Raw genomic sequence first — 21,322 nt, forward strand, 5'->3', positions numbered from 1 at the left:
GAACCCACTGGATTCTCCAATTACATTGAATGAACTACAGGACAAAATAAAGACCCTCCAACCCAAAAAGGCCTGTGGTGTTGATGGTATCCTCAATGAAATGATAAAATACACAGCCAACAAATTCCAATTGGCTATACTAAAACTCTTTAACATCATCCTTAGCTCTGGCATCTTCCCCAATATTTGGAACCAAGGACTGATCACCCCAAACCACAAAAGTGGAGACAAATTTGACCCCAATAACTACCGTGGGATATGCTTCAACAGTAACCTTGAGGAAATCCTCTGCATTTTCATTAACAGCAGACTCGTACATTTCCTCAATGAAAACAATGTACTGAGCAAATGTCAAATTGGCTTTTTACCAAATTACCGTACAACAGACCATGTATTCACCCTGCACACCCTAATTGACAACCAAACAAACCAAAACAAAGGCAAAGTCTTCTCATGCTTTGTTGATTTAAAAAAAACCTTCGACTCAATTTGGCACGAGGGTCTGCTATACAAATTGATGGAAAGTGGTGTTGTGTGTGCTCTAAGGCAATGGTTTACAGATGGAATTTGTATTTGTGGTCCTGGCGACTGGACCTTTTTTGGAACACCATTATTTTGGTCTTACTGAGATTTACTGTCAGGGCCAAGGTCTGGTAGAATCTGTGCAGATTATCTAGGTGCTGCTGTTGGCCCTCCTTGGTTGGTGACAGAAGCACCAGATCATCAGCAAACAGTAGACATTTTACTTCAGATTCTAGTAGGGTGAGACCGGGTGCTGCAGACTGTTCTAGTGCCCTCGCCATTTCGTTGACATAAATGTTGAAGAGGGTGGGGCTTAAGCTGCATCCCTGTCTCACCCCACGGCCCTGTGGGAAGAAATTTGTGTGTTTTTTGCCCCCAGTAAAACATACAACATTATAAAATCCATGTACACAAATAACAAGTGTGCGGTTAAAATTGGCAAAAAACACACACATTTCTTCCCACAGGGCATAATGAATTTATTTGCAAATTATGGTGGAAAATACGTATTTGGTCACCTACAAACAAACAAGATTTCTGGCTCTCACAGACCTGTAACTTCTTTAAGAGGCTCCTCTGTCCTCCACTCGTTACCTGTATTAATGGCACCTGTTTAAACTTGTTATCAGTATAAAAGACACCTGTCCACAACCTCAAACAGTCACACTCCAAACTCCACTATGGCCAAGACCAAAGAGCTGTCAAAGGACACCAGAAACAAAATTGTTGTAGAACTGCACCAGGCTGGGAAGACTGAATCTGCAATAGGTAAGCAGCTTGGTTTGAAGAAATCAACTGTGGGAGCAATTATTAGGAAATGGAAGACATACAAGACCACTGATAATCTCCCTCAATCTGGGGCTCCACGCAAGATCTCACCCCGTGGGGTCAAAATGACCACAAGAACGGTGAGCAAAAATCCCAGAACCACACGGGGGGACCTAGTGAATTACCTGCAGAGAGCTGGGACCAAAGTAACAAAGCCTACCATCAGTAACACACCACGCCGCCAGGGACTCAAATCCTGCAGTCCCAGACGTGTCCCCCAGCTTAAGCCAGTACATGTCCAGGCCCGTCTGAAGTTTGCTAGAGAGCATTTGGATGATCCAGAAGAAGATTGTGAGAATGTCATATGGTCAGATGAAACCAAAATATAACTTTTTGGTAAAAACTCAACTCGTCGTGCTTGGGGGACAAAGAATGCTGAGTTGCATCCAAAGAACACCATACCTACTGCGAAGCATGGGGTGGAAACATCATGCTTTGGGGCTGTTTTTCTGCAAAGGGACCAGGACGACTGATCCGTGTAAAGGAAAGAATGAATGGGGCCATGTATCGTGAGATTTTGAGTGAAAACCTCCTTCCATCAGCAAGGGCATTGAAGATGAAACATGGCTGGGTCTTTCAGCATGACAATGATCCCAAACACACCACACGGGCAACTAAGGAGTGGCTTCGTAAGAAGCATTTCAAGGTCCTGGAGTGGCCTAGCCAGTCTCCAGATCTCAACCCCATAGAAAATCTTTGGAGGGAGTTGAAAGTCCGTGTTGCCCAGCAACAGCCCCAAAACATCACTGCTCTAGAGGAGATCTGCATGGAGGAATGGGCCAAAATAAAACTTACAGAAAACGTTTGACCTCTGTCATTGCCAACAAAGGGTGTATAACAAAGCATTGAGATAAACTTTTGTTATTGACCAAATACTTATTTTCCACCATAATTTGCAAATAAATTCATTAAAAATCCTACATGTGATTTTCTGGAATTTTTTTCCTAATTTTGTCTATCATAGTTGAAGTGTACCTATGATGAAAATTACAGGCCTCTCTAATTTTTTTAAGTGGGAGAACTTGCACAATTGGTGGCTGACTAAATACTTTTTTGCCCCGCTGTACCAATTAGGATCTGGCTAAAAATACTTGAATCAGTCATAGAGCCCATTGCCCTTTATGGTTGTGAGGTCTGGGGTCCGCTCACCAACCAAGATTTCACAAAATGGGACAAACACCAAATTGAGACTCGGCATGCAGAATTCTGCAAAAATATCCTCCGTGTACAACGTAGAACACCAAATAATGCATGCAGAGCAGAATTAGGCCGATACCCACTAATTATCAAAATCTGGAAAAGTGCCATTAAATTCTACAACCACCTAAAAGGAAGCGATTCCCAAACCTTCCATAACAAAGCCATCACCTACAGAGAGATGAACCTGGAGAAGAGTCCCCTAAGCAAGCTGGTCCTGGGGCTCTGTTCACAAACACAAGCACACCCCACAGAGCCCCAGGACAGCAGCACAAATCAAATCAATCAAATCATGAGAAAACAAAAAGATAATTACTTGACACATTGGAAAGAGATAACAAAAAACAGAGCAAACTAGAATGCTATTTGGCCCTACACAGAGAGTACACAGTGGCAGAATACCTGACCACTGTTACTGACCCAAACTTAAGGAAAGCATTGACTATGTCCAGACTCAGTGAGCATAGCCTTGCTATTGAGAAAAGCTGCCGTAGGCAGACATGGCTCTCAAGAGAAGATAGGCTATGTGTACACTGCCCACAAAATGAGGTGGAAACTGAACTGCACTTCCTAACCTCCTGTCCAATGTATGACCATATTAGAGACACATATTTCCCTCAGATTACACAGATCCACATAGAATTCGAAAACAAACCCAATTTTGATAAACTCCCATATCTACTGGGTGAAATTCCACAGTGTGCCATCACAGCAGCAGGATTTGTGACCTGTTGCCACAAGAAAAGGGCAATCAGTGAAGAACAAACACCATTGTAAATACAACCCATATTTATGCTTATTTATTTTCCTTAACCATTTGTACATTGTTACAACAGCAGAGAGAGAGAGAGAGAGTAGTGAACTAAGCTAGAGACACCAGAGAGAGAGAGAGAGAGAGAGAGTAGTGAACTAAGCTAGAAACACCAGAGAGAGAGAGAGAGTAGTGAACTAAGCTAGAGACAGCAGAGAGAGAGAGAGAGAGTAGTGAACTAAGCTAGAGACACCAGAGAGAGAGAGAGAGTAGTGAACTAAGCTAGAGACAACAGAGAGAGAGGGAGTAGTGAACTAAGCTAGAGACACCAGAGAGAGAGAGAGAGAGAGAGTAGTGAACTAAGCTAGAGACAACAGAGAGAGAGAGTAATGAACTAAGCTAGAGACACCAGAGAGAGAGAGAGAGAGTAGTGAACTAAGCCAAAGACACCAGAGAGAGAGAGAAAGAGAGAGAGAGAGAGAGAGAGTAGTGAACTAAGCTCGAGACAACAGAGAGAGAAAGAGAGAGAGAGTAGTGAACTATGCTAGACACCAGAGAGAGAGAGAGAGATAGAGAGTAGTGAACTAAGCTAGAGACACCAGAGAGAGAGAGAGAGAGAGAATAGTGAACAAAGCTAGACAACAAAGAGAGAGAGAGAGAGAGAGAGTAGTGAACTAAGCTAGAGACAACAGAGAGAGAGAGTAATGAACTAAGCTAGAGACACCAGAGAGAGAGAGAGAGAGAGAGAGAGTAGTGAACTAAGCTAGAGACAACAGAGAGAGAGTAATGAACTAAGCTAGAGACAACAGAGAGAGTGTAATGAACTAAGCTAGAGACACCAGAGAGAGAGAGAGAGAGAGAGAGAGTAGTGAACTAAGCTAGAGACAACAGAGAGGGAGTAGTGAACTAAGACCTTTCGTGCCTTAACTATTTCCACATCGTTACAACACTGTATATATACATAATATAACATTTGAAATGTCTTTATTCTTTTGGAAATTTTGTGAGTGTAATGTTTACTGTTATTTTTTTATTGTTTATTATTTATTACACTTGCTTTGGAAATGTAAACATCAATTTCCATGCCAATAAAGCCCTTAAATTGAATTGAAAGGGAGAGAGAAAGAAAGGGAGGTGTCCTGACAGAGAGAATGTACTTAGAGAGAGAGAGAAAGAGAGAGAGAGAGAGAGAGAGAGAGAGAGAGAGGGAGAGAGAGAGAGAGAGAGGGAGAGAGAGAGAGAGAGAGAGAAAGACAGAGACAGAGAGAGAGAGAGAGAGAGAGAAAAGTGTCAGCCCCAGACCCTCTCACCCCCAGAGATTTGTAATAGTAACCTGTTCTCAGATAACCTACAGAGAAGTCATTTCTATGTGACAGACAGTCAGTCACTCAGAAATTCTCCTCACTTCCTGTCACCTGTTCTCAGATAAACTACAGAGAGGTCATGTCTATATGGCAGACAGTCTGTCACTCAGAATCTCTCTTCACTTCCTGTTCATGTCATTTGCTGAAGTGCTTGTTGTTTTCACAAATACCGGACCTGACCATGCTATACGTAACTAAAACGGGGCAAAGTGTCAGAGACCAAACATGAATCTATCCACCTGAGTTAAGTATTTCATCTATTCCACTGTGGGTGAAATTAGTGGTGCTAGTTTACACCTGTAATTAGTGGTGCTAGTTTACACCTGTAATTAGTGGTGCTAGTTTACACCTGTAATTAGTGGTGCTAGTTTACACCTGTAATTATTGGTGCTAGTTTACACCTGTAATTAGTGGTGCTAGTTTACACCTGTAATTAGTGGTGCTAGTTTACATCTGTAATTAGTGGTGCTAGTTTACACCTGTAATTAGTGGTGCTAGTTTACACATGTAATTAGTGGTGCTAGTTTACATCTGTAATTAGTGGTGCTAGTTTACACCTGTAATTAGTGGTGCTAGTTTACACCTGTCATTAGTGGTGCTAGTTTACACCTGTAATTAATGGTGCTAGTTTACACCTGTAATTAGTGGTGCTAGTTTACACATGTAATTAATTAGTGGTGCTAGTTTACACCTGTAATTAGTGGTGCTAGTTTACACCTATAATTAGTGGTGCTAGTTTACACCTGTAATTAGTGGTGCTAGTTTACACCTGTAATTAGTGGTGCTAGTTTACACCTGTAATTAGTGGTGTTAGTTTACACCTGTAATTAGTGGTGCTAGTTTACACCTGTAATTAGTGGTGCTAGTTTACACCTGTAATTAGTGGTGCTAGTTTACACATGTAATTAGTGGTGCTAGTTTACACCTGTTGTTTACGAAGCATGTGACGAATAACATTTGATTTTGATTAGATCTGATTCCAACTGTGTGGCCAGGGACATGTTTGATTAGCCTGTATGCCACATCACATTTTACTAGCTGTATAGAAAGTGGTGCCGTCCATTTTACTGATTGTACTGCACTTATAGCCTTGTCAAAGTATGGTATTTTAACCTGACTAGGCAATGCACTGTGTGCTGGTAAATGGCCTTTCTCTCAGCTACTGTACGATAAAGAAGTAGCACTTAAGAATAGCACTTAGCAGAGTTACTCTGCTGTTGTCCACCTCTCTTCTCTTCATGGTATAGCCTAGGTCTGTGGGAGTGCGTGCCCTTCTCCCACTTCTTCCACTACTACCCATTCCCTGATAGATTGGAACATTTATAGACTCCAATGTGGGTGTGTCCTTCTACTTGTTCCAGTACAGTACATTGTTCAATTCACTGATTGTCACATTGGTATGATTGATTCGGGAGACAGACGCAGGAATGCGTAATACTTTTTTTTTATTAAGCCCAAATTATGGCATGCCGTGTAAAGGTACGAAGAGTTAGTAGGGTTCCAAGTAGCAGAGAGGTCCAAGTCCAATTGGCAAAATGGGTATAGTGGTCCAGGAAACTGGCCAGTGGATCAGCTAACAGTCCAATATGCTATAGATAGCTAGCAGGCCGTGGTTAGCAGAATGGGCCTTCAGGCGACGTCGCGCCTGAGGGGTCTGTTGGGATCGTCATGCAGATTATGTCGGTATTCCAGTCGTGAAGGACCGGCGGGGTTCCGTGCCCCGTACCGGCAGTCCAGATATTGTAGCCGAGGAGAGGGCTTCAGGAGTAGCCCTGTAGCCCTAGCCGGGAGATGGGTCTAGCATGGGCTAGCCACAGGCTAGTTGGTGCTTGCTCTGGGACAGAAATGTTAGCCAGGAGTAGTCAACCCGGGTTGCGGTTAGCTAGCTGCCATGAGCCAGATGAAAGGGTTCGGAGTTTGCAGTAGGAATCCGGGGATATGGAGAGAAAAATAGGTCCGGTATGCTCTGGTTTGAAATATGTTGTACGAACTGGCGAGAGCTTTCCGAGCTAAAGGTTAGCTGATGACCGCTAGCAGTGATTAGCTGACTGACAGCTGGTAGCTGGTAGCTAGTTAGGTAGATAGCTTCAGTTGAGGTATTCCAGTACGGAGGTAAATATAAATACTTTAGGAAAAAACAGATCCACATTTGGTGAGACGGGTTGCAGGAGAATATTTTGAAGTTGACGTTTAGTAAAAATATAAAAAATAATCCGAAGAAGGGGACGAGACAAGACAAAGACAAAGACGTCTGACTGCTACGCCACAAAGGTCAGGGCTTTGTGATGGCCACTCCAGTACCTTGACTTTGTTGTCCTTAAGTCATTTTCAAATCAAATCAAAGTTTATTTGTCACGTGCGCCGAATACCACAGTTGTAGGTAGACTTTACAATGAAATGCTGAATACCACAGTTGTAGGTAGACTTTACAGTGAAATGCTGAATACCACAGTTGTAGGTAGACTTTACAGTGAAATGCTTACTTACAGGCTCTAACCAATGGTGCAGGGAAAAAAGGTGTGTGTGTGTGTGTGTGTGTGTGTGTGTGTGTGTGTGTGTGTGTGTGTGTGTGTGTGTGTGTGTAGTAACCTTTTTGTCCAAGACTTGGCACTCCGGTACAGTTTGCCATGCGGTAGCAGAGAGAACAGTCTATGACTAGGGTGGCTGGGGTCTTTGACAATTTTTAGGGCCTTCCTCTGACACCGCCTGGTGTAGAGGTCCTGGATGGCAGGCAGATTTGCCCCAGTGATGTACTGGGCCGTACGCACTACCCTCTGAAGTCTTGTATGCTTCCGGGTTAGAGTCCCACACCTTGAAAGTGGCAGCTCTACCCTTTAGCTCAGTGCGAATGTTGCCTGTAATCCATGGCTTCTGGTTGGGGTATGTACGTACAGTCACTGTGGGGATGACGTCCTGAATGCACTTATTGATAAAGCCAGTGACTGATGTGGTGTACTCCTCAATGCCATCGGAAGAATCCCGGAACACGTTCCAGTCTGTGCTGGAAAACAGTCCTGTAGTTTAGCATCTGCTTCATCTGACCATTTTTTTGTAGACTGAGTCACTGGTGCTTCCTGCTTTCATTTTTTTACTTGTAAGAAGGAATCAGGAGGATAGAGTTGTGGTCGGATTTGCCAAATGGAGGGCGAGGGAGAGCTTTGTTCGCGTCTCTGTGTGTGGAGTACAGGTGATCTAGAATTTTTTGCCCTCTGGTTGCACATTTAACGTGTTGATAGAAATTTGGTAGAACTGATTTAAGTTTCCCTGCATTAAAGTCTATGGCCACTAGGAGCGCCGCCTCTGGGTGAGTGGTTTCCTGTTGGCTTATTTCCTTATACAGCTGACTGAGTGCGGTCTTAGTGCCAGCATCTGTCTGTGGTGGTAAATAAACAGCCACGAAAAGAATAGCTGAGAACTCTCTAGGCAAGTAGTGTGGCCTGCAGTTTATCACAATATACTCTACTTCCTTAGATTTCGTGCACCAGCTGTTGTTTACAAATATGCACAGACCGCCCCCCCTCGTCTTACCAGAGTGTGCTGTTCTATCCTGCCGGTGCAGCGTGTATCCCGCTAGCTGAATATCCATGTCGTCATTCAGCCACGATTCCGTGAAACATAGGATATTACAGTTTTTGATGTCCCGTTGGTAGGATATTCGTGATCTTACCTCGTCTAGTTTATTGTCCAATGATTATCGTCAATATTACTCGCCAACGTGCAACGGCAGCTTTCCTAGTTGTCTTCTGAGCATCCGGACGAGGCATCCGGCTCTTCGTCCTCTGCGTCGCTTCCTTTTGAGAATAATTGGGATGTCTGACCTGTGGGGTGTTTGGAGAATATCGTTTGAGTCCTGCTTGTTGTTGTTGTTGCACAATTGATTATGAGATCGTAAAAACGGCGGCCATCTTCTCCGGCGCCATTTTGAATTATAAGTTAAATAATATGTCTGTAAACAATTGTTGGAAAAATGACTTGTGTCATGCACAAAGTAGATGTCCTAACCCGACTTGCCAAAACTATAGTTTGTAAACAATACATTTGTGGAGTGGTTGAAGAATGAGTTTTAATGACTCCAACCTAAGTGTATGTAAACTTCTGATTTCAACTGTATATGCTGTATTTTATACCATCTATTGCACCTTGCCTATGCCGCACGGCCATCGCTCATCCATATACTTATATGTACATATTCTCATTCACCCCTTTAGATTTGTGTGTATTTGCTAGTTGTTGTGTCTGTCTGTCTGTCTGTCTGTCTGTCTGTCTGTCTGTCTGTCTGTCTGTCTGTCTGTCTGTCTGTCTGTCTGTCTGTCTGTCTGTCTGTCTGTCTGTCTGTCTGTCTGTCTGTCTGTCTGTCTGTCTGTCTGTCTGTCTGTCTGTCTGTCTGTCTGTCTGTCTGTCTGTCTGTCTGTCTGTCTGTCTGTCTGTCTGTCTGTCTGTCTGTCTGTCTGTCTGTCTGTCTGTCTGTCTGTCTGTCTGTCTGCCTGCCTGTCTGTCTGTCTGTCTGTCTGTCTGTCTGTCTGTCTGTCTGTCTGTCTGTCTGTCTGTCTGTCTGTCTGTCTGTCTGTCTGTCTGTCTGTCTGTCTGTCTGTCTGTCTGTCTGTCTGTCTGTCTGTCTGTCTTTCTTTCTGTCTGTCTGTCTGTCTGTCTGTCTGTCTGTCTGTCTGTCTGTCTGTCTGTCTGTCTGTCTGTCTGTCTGTCTGTCTGCCTGCCTGCCTGCCTGCCTGCCTGTCTGTCTGTCTGGCAAATGGCCCCCGTTCTCTATTTGACCAGAGCTCTATGTTCCATTTGGGACACAGGCTATGTTTATCTGGTGACTGGGATCATGTCTCTCTGTTGTCATGTGCATCATTATCCTTCTGGCTACTAGATATTTTTTTTAAGCATAGAGCACAAACACACACACACACACACACACACACACACACACACACACACTGTGTTTGTCTCAGATGTGTCTGGTGCTGATGAGCTGAAGGATGAGAGCGTTATGAGAGGAGAGACACGGAGGTTTGAATATATACGAGGGAAATTAAATCCTGTAAAAAAAAAAAAAGTAGATCCATTATGTTCTTTATGTCATCTGACTCCTGTCCCAAAATGGCAACCCTATTCCCTATTTAGTACACTACGTTTAAGCAGAGCCATAGGGCTATGGACAAAGGTAGTGCACTAGACAGGGAATATGTTGCAATTTGGGACTCAAGTCCCTAGATGATACACAATATTGTACATGAGTCATTGCTTGATTAAACCAAGCAGTTACCGATTTATGGGTTACAAATCTTGAAAATATAGGGTTTTCATTTTTACATTCAATGCAAAAACACTCCTTCAGTCCAGATGATTATTGCTTGTCATTTTGAAATGAGTAATTCACAGAAAAAACACAGACCTTCTTTAAGAGAGCATTGACCTGCTAGAGCAAACAGAGAAGAGAGATTGACTTTAGTGAATGAAGTATACACTCGCATGTTTACACACACATAAACACACACACACACACATACACATAAACACATATAGCTGCCAGCAAATTGCACAGGACATGGCAAATATTGAAGATTTAGTCTGAGAATGCCTCACATTCTCCAGCAATGCCAGAAGACCTTTGTAAGGGTCACAGACTTTCTACACACACACACACACCAACACACACACACACACCAACACACCGACACACACACACACAGTCAGAAATACATGACCTGTTTAGTTTAAGCCCAACTGGCATCCATCTTGATTTTAAACACTTCACAATGAACATTCATCCAAGCACGAACCAACTTCCTCACCGTTACCAGCCAATGTCCCAGAGCACAAATGTCAGCTGAATGTCTCTATGATGGCCAGACCTGGATTCAAATACCATTTGAAATTCGTCAAATACTTTGAGCGTTTGCTTTAGCCTGCCTAAACTGCCAGATGGTCGGGGTTTGCACTTTTGCAACTATTCTATTGGTTCCATTAAGCCAGTCAAGCTCAATCAAGCCCAGATTAAATATTTGAAATTATTTCAAATACTATTTGAACCCAGGTCTGGTGATGTGCGCTTCAGATTGTGCAAAGCAAGTCTCGGATCACATAAACCTTTAGTGACACCAGGGGAAGCGGAAGGACTCTTAGGTCCATTAAAAAGGAAGACCACTTTGGTGAATTTGATGTCTGATAGAGAGATAAAATGTTGTGGAACTGCGCTATGGGATCTCGGGCCTCTCCCTCGTAAAAAGTGATTTTTATAAGAAAAGATAAAAGAAACAATAAAAATAAAATAATGTACTTTTTTTTTAAAAAACAACAGGTAATAAAAGTAACTGCTATCGTCAAAAACACTTTCTTATCAGACAGATGAGATGGGGTTTAACAAAAAACAAAAAACAAAAAAAAAACCTCAATCAGTCGGACTCCGTGCCCCCAACACGTGACCTAACAGGGGAGTGTAGTAACACTAATGTAGTGGTGGATGTGGATCATCAAGAAACAGTTTGGATACACGTGTCCCCAAGTCTTTCACTCGTATATTTAGAAACAGGAACAACGCCTACCTTATTCTGTATTATTCCTCCCCTTGTCTCCTCCCATCGTGCAGTTACAGGCCATGGTGAGTACTGGGACCAGTCTGCTGGTGTAGCACCAAAACACTTGAAGCTCTCTTGTCATTGTAATACCCATACTTTAATTACCAAGGCTCAAATTCATGTCTCTCTCTCTCTCTCTCTCTCTCTCTCTCTCTCTGTCTCTCTCTCTCTCTCTCTCTCTCTCTCTCTCTGTGTCTCTCTCTCTCTCTCTCTCTCTCTCTCTCTCTCTCACTCACTCACTCACTCACTCACTCACTCACTCTCACTCTCACTCTCTCTCTCACTCTCTCACTCTCACTCTCTCACTCTCACTCTCTCACTCTCACTCTCTCACTCTCTCTCTCACTCTCTCACTCTCACTCACTCACTCACTGTCTTTCACTCCTAAATTTAGAATTTAGAAACAGGAACAACACCTACCTTATTCTGTACCAATAATATATTCCTGTTCCTGAGAGGTCATAGCCAGTGTTTATTTTTATGTTAATTCACTGTGATGGAATTAAAAATTCCTGTCAATAACCACTTAGCAACAGACATACCTACCAGCACAATGCAGGGCTCTTCATGTTTCTAAAAGTTAGAGTTGGCTAGATAGAGGGAAAGACTTGGTAAATAAGGAATAGATAAAGCCTTTTGAAATCTCAATGACGGTGGGTTAACTGCCTTGTTCAGGGGCAGAATGACAGATTTATACCTTGTCATCTCTGGGATTCGATTTAGCAACCTTTCGGTTACTGGCCCAACGCTCTGACCGCTAGGCTACCTGTCTCTCTGACCGCTAGGCTACCTGCCGCTCTGACCGCTAGGCTACCTGCCGCTCTAACCGCTAGGCTACCTGTCGCTCTAACCGATAGGCTACCTGTCGCTCTGACCGCTAGGCTACCTGTCTCTCTGACCGCTAGGCTACCTGTCGCTCTGACCGCTAGGCTACCTGCCTCCTCTAACCGCTAGGCTACCTGTCGCTCTGACCGCTAGGCTACCTGCCTCCTCTAACCGCTAGGCTACCTGTCGCTCTGACCGCTAGGCTACCTGACGCTCTAACCGCTAGGCTACCTATCGCTCTGACCGCTAGGCTACCTGCCTCCTCTAACCGCTAGGCTACCTGTCGCTCTGACCGCTAGGCTACCTGTCGCTCTGACCACTAGACTCCCTGCCTCCTCTAACCACTAGAATACCTGCCTCTCTAACCACTAGACTACCTGCCTCCTCTAACCACTAGACTACCTGCCTCCTCTATCCGCTAGGCTACCTGCCTCCTCTAACCACTAGGCTACCTGCCGCCTCTACACTCTGACCACTAGACTACCTGCCTCCTCTAACCACTAGGCTACCTGCCTCCTCTAACCACTAGACTACCTGCCTCCTCTAACCACTAGGCTACCTGCCGCCTCTACACTCTAACCACTAGAGATAGAGAGCTCTAACCACTAGACTACCTGCCGCTCTAACCGCTAGGCTACCTGTCGCTCTGACCGCTAGGCTACCTGCCGCTCTAACCGCTAGGTTACCTGTCGCTCTGACCGCTAGGCTACCTGTCTCTCTGACCGCTAGGCTACCTGTCGCTCTGACCGCTAGGCTACCTGCCTCCTCTAACCGCTAGTCTACCTGTCGCTCTGACCGCTAGGCTACCTGCCTCCTCTAACCGCTAGGCTACCTGTCGCTCTGACCGCTAGGCTACCTGCCTCCTCTAACCACTAGGCTACCTGCCTCCTCTAACCACTAGACTACCTGCCTCCTCTAACCACTAGGCTACCTGCCGCCTCTACACTCTAACCACTAGAGATAGAGAGCTCTAACCACTAGACTACCTGTCGCTCTGACCGCTAGGCTACCTGCCGCTCTAACCGCTAGGTTACCTGTCGCTCTGACCGCTAGGCTATCTGTCTCTCTGACCGCTAGGCTACCTGTCGCTCTGACCGCTAGGCTACCTGCCTCCTCTAACCGCTAGTCTACCTGTCGCTCTGACCGCTAGGCTACCTGCCTCCTCTAACCGCTAGGCTACCTGTCGCTCTGACCGCTAGGCTACCTGACGCTCTAACCGCTAGGCTACCTATCGCTCTGACCGCTAGGCTACCTGCCTCCTCTAACCGCTAGGCTACCTGTCGCTCTGACCGCTAGGCTACCTGTCGCTCTGACCACTAGACTCCCTGCCTCCTCTAACCACTAGAATACCTGCCTCTCTAACCACTAGACTACCTGCCTCCTCTAACCACTAGACTACCTGCCTCCTCTAACCACTAGACTACCTGCCTCCTCTATCCGCTAGGCTACCTGCCTCCTCTAACCACTAGGCTACCTGCCGCCTCTACACTCTGACCACTAGACTACCTGCCTCCTCTAACCACTAGGCTACCTGCCTCCTCTAACCACTAGACTACCTGCCTCCTCTAACCACTAGGCTACCTGCCGCCTCTACACTCTATCCACTAGAAATAGAGAGCTCTAACCACTAGCTTACCTGCCTCTCTAACCGCTAGGCTACCTGCCTCTCTAACCACTAGACTACCTGCCTCCTCTAACCACTAGACTACCTGCCTCCTCTAACCACTAGACTACCTGCCTCCTCTAACCACTAGACTACCTGCCTCCTCTAACCACTAGACTACCTGCCTCTCTAACTACTAGACTACCTGCCTCCTCTATCCGCTAGGCTACCTGCCTCCTCTAACCACTAGACTACCTGCCTCTCTAACCACTAGGCTACCTGCCTCCTCTATCCACTAGGCCACCTGCCTCCTCTAACCACTAGGCTACCTGCCGCTCTAACCACTAGGCTACCTGCCGCTCTAACCACTAGGCTACCTGCCTCCTCTATCCACTAGGCTACCTGCCTCCTCTAACCGCTAGGCTACCTGCCTCCTCTAACCGCTACGCTACCTGCCTCCTCTACACTCTAACCACTAGGCTACCTGCCGCGTCTACACTCTAACCACTAGTATACCTGCCGCCTCTACACTCTGACGACTAGGCTACCTGCCGCCTCTACACTCTAACCACTAGGCTACCTGCCTCTCTAACCGCTAGGCTACCTGCGTCTCTATCCACTAGACTACCTGCCTCCTCTAACCACTAGACTACCTGCCTCCTCTAACCACTAGACTACCTGCCTTCTCTAACCACTAGACTAGATGACTCTCTAACTACTAGACTACCTGCCTTCTCTATCCGCTAGGCTACCTGCCTCCTCTAACCACTAGACTACCTGCCTCTCTAACCACTAGACTACCTGCCTCCTCTAAGCACTAGGCTACCTGCCTCCTCTAACCACTAGACTACCTGTCGCTCTAACCACTAGACTACCTGCCTCCTCTAACCACTAGACTACCTGCCTCCTCTAACCGCCAGGCTACCTGCCTCTCTAACCACTATACTACCTGCCTCCTCTAACCACTGCTCTAACCACTAGGCTACCTGCCTCTCTAACCACTAGACTACCTGCCTCCTCTAACGACTAGACTACCTGCCTCCTCTAACCGCCAGACTACCTGCCTCCTCTAACCACTAGGCTACCTGCCTCCTCTAACCACTAGGCTACCTGCCTCCTCTAACCACTAGAATACCTGTCGCTCTAACCACTAGACTACTTGCCTCCTCTAATCGCCAGGCTACCTGCCTCTCTAACCACTAGACTACCTGCCTCTCTAACCACTAGGCTACCTGCCGCTCTAACCACTAGGATACCTGCAGCCTCTACACTCTATCCACTAGAGATAGAGAGCTCTAACCACTAGGACACCTGCCGCCTCTACACTCTATCCAGTAGAGATAGAGAGGTCTAACCACTAGGATACCTGCCGCCTCTACACTCTATCCACTAGAGATAGAGAGCTCTAACCACTAGGATACCTGCCGCCTCTACACTCTATCCACTAGAGATAGAGAGCTCTAACCACTAGGATACCTGCCGCCTCTACACTCTATCCACTAGAGATAGAGAGCTCTAACCACTAGGATACCTGCCGCCTCTACACTCTATCCACTAGAGATAGAGAGGTCTAACCACTAGGATACCTGCCGCCTCTACACTCTATCCACTAGAGATAGAGAGCTCTAACCACTAGGATACCTGCCGCCTCTACACTCTATCCACTAGAGATAGAGAGCTCTAACCACTAGGATACCTGCCGCCTCTACACTCTATCCACTAGAGATAGAGAGCTCTAACCGCTAGGATACCTGCCGCCTCTACACTCTATCCACTAGAGATAGAGAGCTCTAACCACTAGGATACCTGCCGCCTCTACACTCTATCCACTAGAGATAGAGAGGTCTAACCACTAGGATACCTGCCGCCTCTACACTCTATCCACTAGAGATAGAGAGCTCTAACCGCTAGGATACCTGCCGCCTCTACACTCTATCCACTAGAGATAGAGAGCTCTAACCACTAGGATACCTGCCGCCTCTACACTCTATCCACTAGAGATAGAGAGGTCTAACCACTAGGATACCTGCCGCCTCTACACTCTATCCACTAGAGATAGAGAGGTCTAACCACTAGGATACCTGCCGCCTCTACACTCTATCCACTAGAGATAGAGAGCTCTAACCACTAGGATACCTTAATTTTGTATCACCCTGAGTCCAGCGATGTGAAGATTAAAGGTGTTTTAGGCCTATAGAGTAAAGTTCACCAGCTGGAGTACAATAGACATACAATAAGAAAAAGAAATGCATCCTTTGGAAGTGAAAAATGTATGTTTGTAGTGACGCGTAGACGAAGGTGGGCCTAGCTTTGGGAAGAAGGAATGAAGGCCTGGAGGAATGGGGGGAGGGATGGAGGGGGAATGGGGAATGAGGGAGAACAGGGGGAATGAAGGAGTAATGGGGGGTGGGGGGGAATGGGGAATGAAGGAGTAATGGGGGAGGAAGGGGGAATGGGGGGAGGAATGGGGGGAGGAAGGAGTAATGGGGGGAATAGGGGAATGAAGGAGGAATGGGGGAGGAAGGGGGAATGGGGGGTGGGGGGGAATGGGGAATGAAGGAGTAAAGGGGGAATGAAGGAGTAATGGGGGGAGGAAGGGGGAATGAGGAATGAAGGAGTAAAGGGGGAATGAAGGAGTAATGGGGGGAGGAAGGGGGAATGAGGAATGAAGGAGGAATGGGAGGGAATAGGGGAATGAAGGAGGAATGGGGGAGGAAGGGGGAATGGGGGGTGGGGGGGAATGGGGAATGAAGGAGTAATGGGGGAGGAAGGGGGAATGGGGAATGAAGGAGGAATGGGGGGGAATAGGGGAATGAAGGAGGAATGGGGGGAGGAAGGGGGAATGGGGGGAGGAAGGGGGAATGGGGGAGGAAGGAAGAATGGGGGGAGGAAGGGGGAATGGGGGGAGGAAGGTTAAGAGGGATGGTCTGGAAAAGAAAGAGGAATGGGTAATGACCACTCTACTGTATAGTAATCACCACTGTACTGTAGACCAATCACAGATGTACTGTAGGCACTAAACTCACATCTAGGACAGGAGATTAACAGTATGTATGAGCAGTCTAGGAGGGAGACCGAGAGAGAGAGAGAGAGAGAGAGAGATGCACCAGAGACCGAGAGAGAGAGAGAGAGAGAGAGAGAGAGAGAGAGAGAGAGAGAGAGAGAGAGAGAGATGCACCAGAGACCGAGAGAGAGAGAGAGAGATGCACCAGAGACCGAGAGAGAGAGAGAGAGATGCACCAGAGACCGAGAGAGAGAGAGAGAGATGCACCAGAGACCGAGAGAGAGAGAGAGATGCACCAGAGACAGAGAGAGAGAGAGAGAGAGATGCACCAAAGACCAAGAGAGAGAGAGAGAGAGATGCACTAGAGACTAAGAGAGAGAGACAGAGAAAGAGATGCACCAGAGACCAAGAGAGAGAGAGAGAGATGCACCAGAGACCGAGAGAGAGAGAGATGCACCAGAGACCGAGAGAGAGAGAGAGAGAGAGAGAGATGCACCAGAGACCGAGAGAGAGAGATGCACCAGAGACCGAAAGAGAGAGATGCACCAGAGACCGAGAGAGAGAGAGATGCACCAGAGACCGAGAGAGAGATGTACCAGAGACCGAGAGAGAGAGATGCACCAGAGACCGAGAGAGAGAGAGATGCACCAGAGACCGAGAGAGAGAGGCACCAGAGACCGAGAGAGAGAGAGATGCACCAGAGACCGACAGAGAGAGAGATGCATCAGAGACCGAGAGAGAGAGAAAGAGATGTGACAGAGAGCGAGACGGAGAAAGAGAGAGAGAGATGCACCAGAGACCGAGAGAGAGAGATGCACCAGAGACCGAGAGAGAGAGATGCACCAGAGACCGAGAGAGAGAGATGCGAGAGAGAGAGAGAGATGCACCAGAGACCGAGAGAGAGAGAGAGAGAGAGATGTCACAGAGAGAGAGACGGAGAAAGAGAGAGAGATGCACCAGAGACCGAGAGAGAGAGATGCACCAGAGACCGAGAGAGAGAGATGCGAGAGAGAGAGAGATGCATCAGAGACCGAGAGAGCGAGAGAGAGAGAGATGTCACAGAGAGAGAGACGGAGAAAGAGAGAGAGATGCACCAGAGACCGAGAGAGAGAGAGAGAGAGATGCATCAGAGACCGAGAGAGAGAGAGAGATGTCACAGAGAGAGAGACGGAGAAAGAGAGAGAGAGATGCACCAGAGACCGACAGAGAGAGAGATGCATCAGAGACCGAGAGAGAGAGAGAGAGAGATGTGACAGAGAGAGAGACGGAGAAAGAGAGAGAGAGATGCACCAGAGTTATTTGGTGATGGTGATGTAAAACAAGGAAATGTAACCAAGCAAAAGAAACAACACATTGCGTTAGGGACAGAGAGGCCATTCATTGAGTCTGATGTGATTTGTTTTGGTTAGCTGATTGTTTATTTATAATTTTTCGTTGGATTACGGATACGGATAAATAGTTTCTGTGTTTCCTTTGCAATGTTTACATATTTTTCATGACCGTTTTGTTTCTCCGGATTTAGACTGAGTTGGTTAAACGGCAGCTGTTCTGTGCTTCTGCAGCTAGAAGGATACGATACTCTAAATCATCTTGAACAACTTACCTAACCTACCCCATGAATAGGGAGCGTTCTCTCTGCCTGTATTGTGACAGAAGACAGATTACCCTCACAGGCAACCTCCTATAACCAGAGAGAGAGAGAGAGAATACTCAGTGCATGAGGGAGAAGAGAGCGCACGCTCTGACGGGCTCTGACGGGCTCATAGGATCGCTCTCCCAACAAGAACTAATTGATAGACAGAAAACAGAGCCGTCTGAATTGGCGCTTTGACTCCACTCTGAATGCAGGACCGGGACTGATGCCAGCTGCGGTTGTCGGGTCGGTCTCGATCCGGCGCACTACCTGTATCTCCAAATATGTGTCAGTGCGATTCAGTAGCGAAAGCCAGCAGAACGCCAGACTCTCTCGCGGAAGCAGGGAAGCTGTTCTTGAAACATACTACCTTCCATGGACTGAGACATGTATTTCTGAGCGGCTCCTACCCCCGGAGACTCGCCTGGCTACTGGCTTTCCTCACAGCTGTCGCTCTCCTATTCACCTGGTCCTCAAACCGAGTCCGGTACCTCCTCTCTTCGCCCGTGCACACCAAGGCGCATATGGTGTACGCCAAACGTCTCGTTTTCCCCGCGGTGACCATCTGCAACCAGAACCTCCTCATACCGCGTCGCATGAAGAAACCGGACATATTCAGCGCGGGAAGATGGTTAGGACTTCTAGGGAGGAACTGGCAAGTGTCCCCCGGTGCCAGGGACGTGCTCACAGACCGTGACAGCAGCAGCAGCAACGAACCGCCGTGGTCACCGCTCTCTCGGATCCTGGACTTCAACCACTTTCTGCCTCCTCCCCTGGAGTCTCAGCCGTCCATGCTGCAGCTCCTGGACCGCCTCGGTCACCAGATGGAGGAGATGCTGCTTTACTGCCGCTTCCAGGGAGAGGTGTGCGGGCCACGCAACTTCAGCACCGTGAGTCTCTGGAAACACCGTATGGTTTCACATCTGAAATAATAGTTTATTTTATTGTTTGAGCCATGTGGTGTTGCTGCAACACGTTGTAGCCTATTGCTATTTTGGTGATCATAACAATGTTGTATGACCTTATAGCGTAATTATTGGTTATGTTTTTAAGAGTTCTGGGCTTGGAATTTATTAGAAACTGTTAGTAATCAGCCAACAAAGTATTTATTTTTTTATTGCGAGTTTAGATAGTGTTTTTTTCCCCCAACAATATATGATTATTCTATATATACGAAAGGAAACTCCTTCAAATTGATTATTTCAGCCACACCCGTTACTGACAGGTGTATAAAATCGAGCACACGGCCATGCAATCTCCATAGACAAACATTGACTTTCAACGTGGCAGTGTCTTGGGATGTCACCTTTCCAAAAAAAGTCAGTTTCTCAAATTTTTGCCCCAGTCTTGCAGTATAGGCTCAGATTACCCTGGCAGATCAAACACACACAGACACACACAGACACACACAGACACACACAGACACACACACACACACACACACACACACACACACACATAATCCTGCAGCAACAGGAAATGTAAATTATTACGTGGATTATAATTCATGGACATTTTTGTAGGGGTTGATACATTTTTCGTAACGGAGAATTAAGTCTTAAATTTCAAAGTGGAAATTACAAACTTCAGAAGCCGTTTCAATCGTCAAATACAGTAAACATTTGACATTTCCTGCATCGCAGAAAAGTTATCCTGCAACCGGGTGATCAAATTAAGACCCTACATCTGTATGTCTATTACTAACTAATGTACTGTGGTACTGGGCCCAGATCTTAAACATGTTGGCATGACAACAGCCATTGGTTATACAACATAAACAGATCTGGGACCAGTAAGCATATTTGTAATCAAGGGAATGCTGAAAACACAGACACACATACCTGCACGCCTCCTCCAACATGCTGAATCAATTCGTGAGCATAAACCCAAAGCTCTCTGTACCAATGTAGACTCTAATGAAGATCAGGCTTTTGATTTATTCATCTTTACCTCTGCATCATGGCTCATGAATTCTCTCTCTCTCTCTCTCTCTCTCTCTCTCTCTCTCTCTCTCTCTCTCTCTCTCTCTCTCTCTCTCTCTCTCTCTCTCTCTCTCTCTCTCTCTCTCTCTCTCTCTCTCTCTCTCTCTCTCTCTCTCTCTCTCTCTCTCTCTCTCTCTCTCTCTCTCTCTCTCTCTCTCTCTCTCTCTCTCTCTCTCTCTCTCTCTCTCTCTCTCTCTCTCTCTCTCTCTCTCTCTCTCTCTCTCTCTCTCTCTCTCTCTCTCTCTCTCTCTCTCTCTCTCTCTCTCTCTCTCTCTCTCTCTCTCTCTCTCTCTCTCTCTCTCTCTCTCTCTCTCTCTCTCTCTCTCTCTCTCTCTCTCTCTCTCTCTCTCTCTCTCTCTCTCTCTCTCTCTCTCTCTCTCTCTCTCTCTCTCTCTCTCCTCCCCCCCAGCTGATTGATTTGTACAGCATTAACACTATTGGCAATCTCCAGTTCCATTAATTGCTATCTATCATCCAGTGAAGTCGTCTAGAGACTCACTATGGAGTAACATAACGGTTTAGTTTCCATTTTATGATTAAAAGCACAGTTTGAGGGTTGTAAAACCAGCCATTGGATGTGGTTTTAGTTTTAGTGGTATCCACAACGTGAGATATTAATTTAAAAAGAAAGCTAGATGGGAAGCACGACGATGACTCAGGATAGGATGTGGTCATTTAACTAAATAATGCAACTAACAGATGGTTCGGAAAGTACTTAGTCAGCCTAAAATGTACTGCATTTATTTTTAATGTCAACTCAACTCTGATAAAGAAATATATATTGTATTTGGGGTCCATTTTCTCTGACTAACTAGTTTGTTCCCACAGTTGAAAGCCATTAATGTGGCCGGTAAGACTAGTAACTAACCAAATGGGACCCATTTTAAGACAAATGGGAACCCTATGCTAGTTTGGGAAAATGTAATGGTTGGTTTGGAGAGTCAACAAGGTGCTACTTGGCCTCAAAGAGTGAGCTGTAGAGAGCTGTTGGTGTGAGTGGCTGAACCCTGTTTTTTAATCACAGACTAAGGACTG

The 21,322-nt window shown here is 46.3% G+C and overlaps 1 protein-coding gene across 4 annotated transcripts in view; it reads left to right on the top strand.

The window, feature by feature from the left end:
• The window catches only part of LOC110493299 (acid-sensing ion channel 1), a 459,369-nt gene that overhangs the window by 304,832 nt on the left and 133,215 nt on the right, over positions 1-21,322 (top strand). For 3 of the 4 annotated variants that reach the window (XM_036950915.1, XM_036950917.1, XM_036950918.1), the window contains exon 1: positions 17,887-19,195. The exons of the other annotated variant lie outside the window; for it this stretch is intronic. In XM_036950915.1, coding sequence (XP_036806810.1) covers positions 18,590-19,195 — 606 coding nt within the window. In that variant the 5' untranslated portion in view covers positions 17,887-18,589. Of the gene's footprint in view, positions 1-17,886; positions 19,196-21,322 lie in introns of those variants that run through there. 4 annotated transcript variants of the gene reach the window in all.

The sequence above is a fragment of the Oncorhynchus mykiss genome, chromosome 17 (genome assembly GCF_013265735.2).
Source record: "Oncorhynchus mykiss isolate Arlee chromosome 17, USDA_OmykA_1.1, whole genome shotgun sequence".
NCBI classification, from domain to species: Eukaryota; Metazoa; Chordata; class Actinopteri; order Salmoniformes; family Salmonidae; genus Oncorhynchus; species Oncorhynchus mykiss.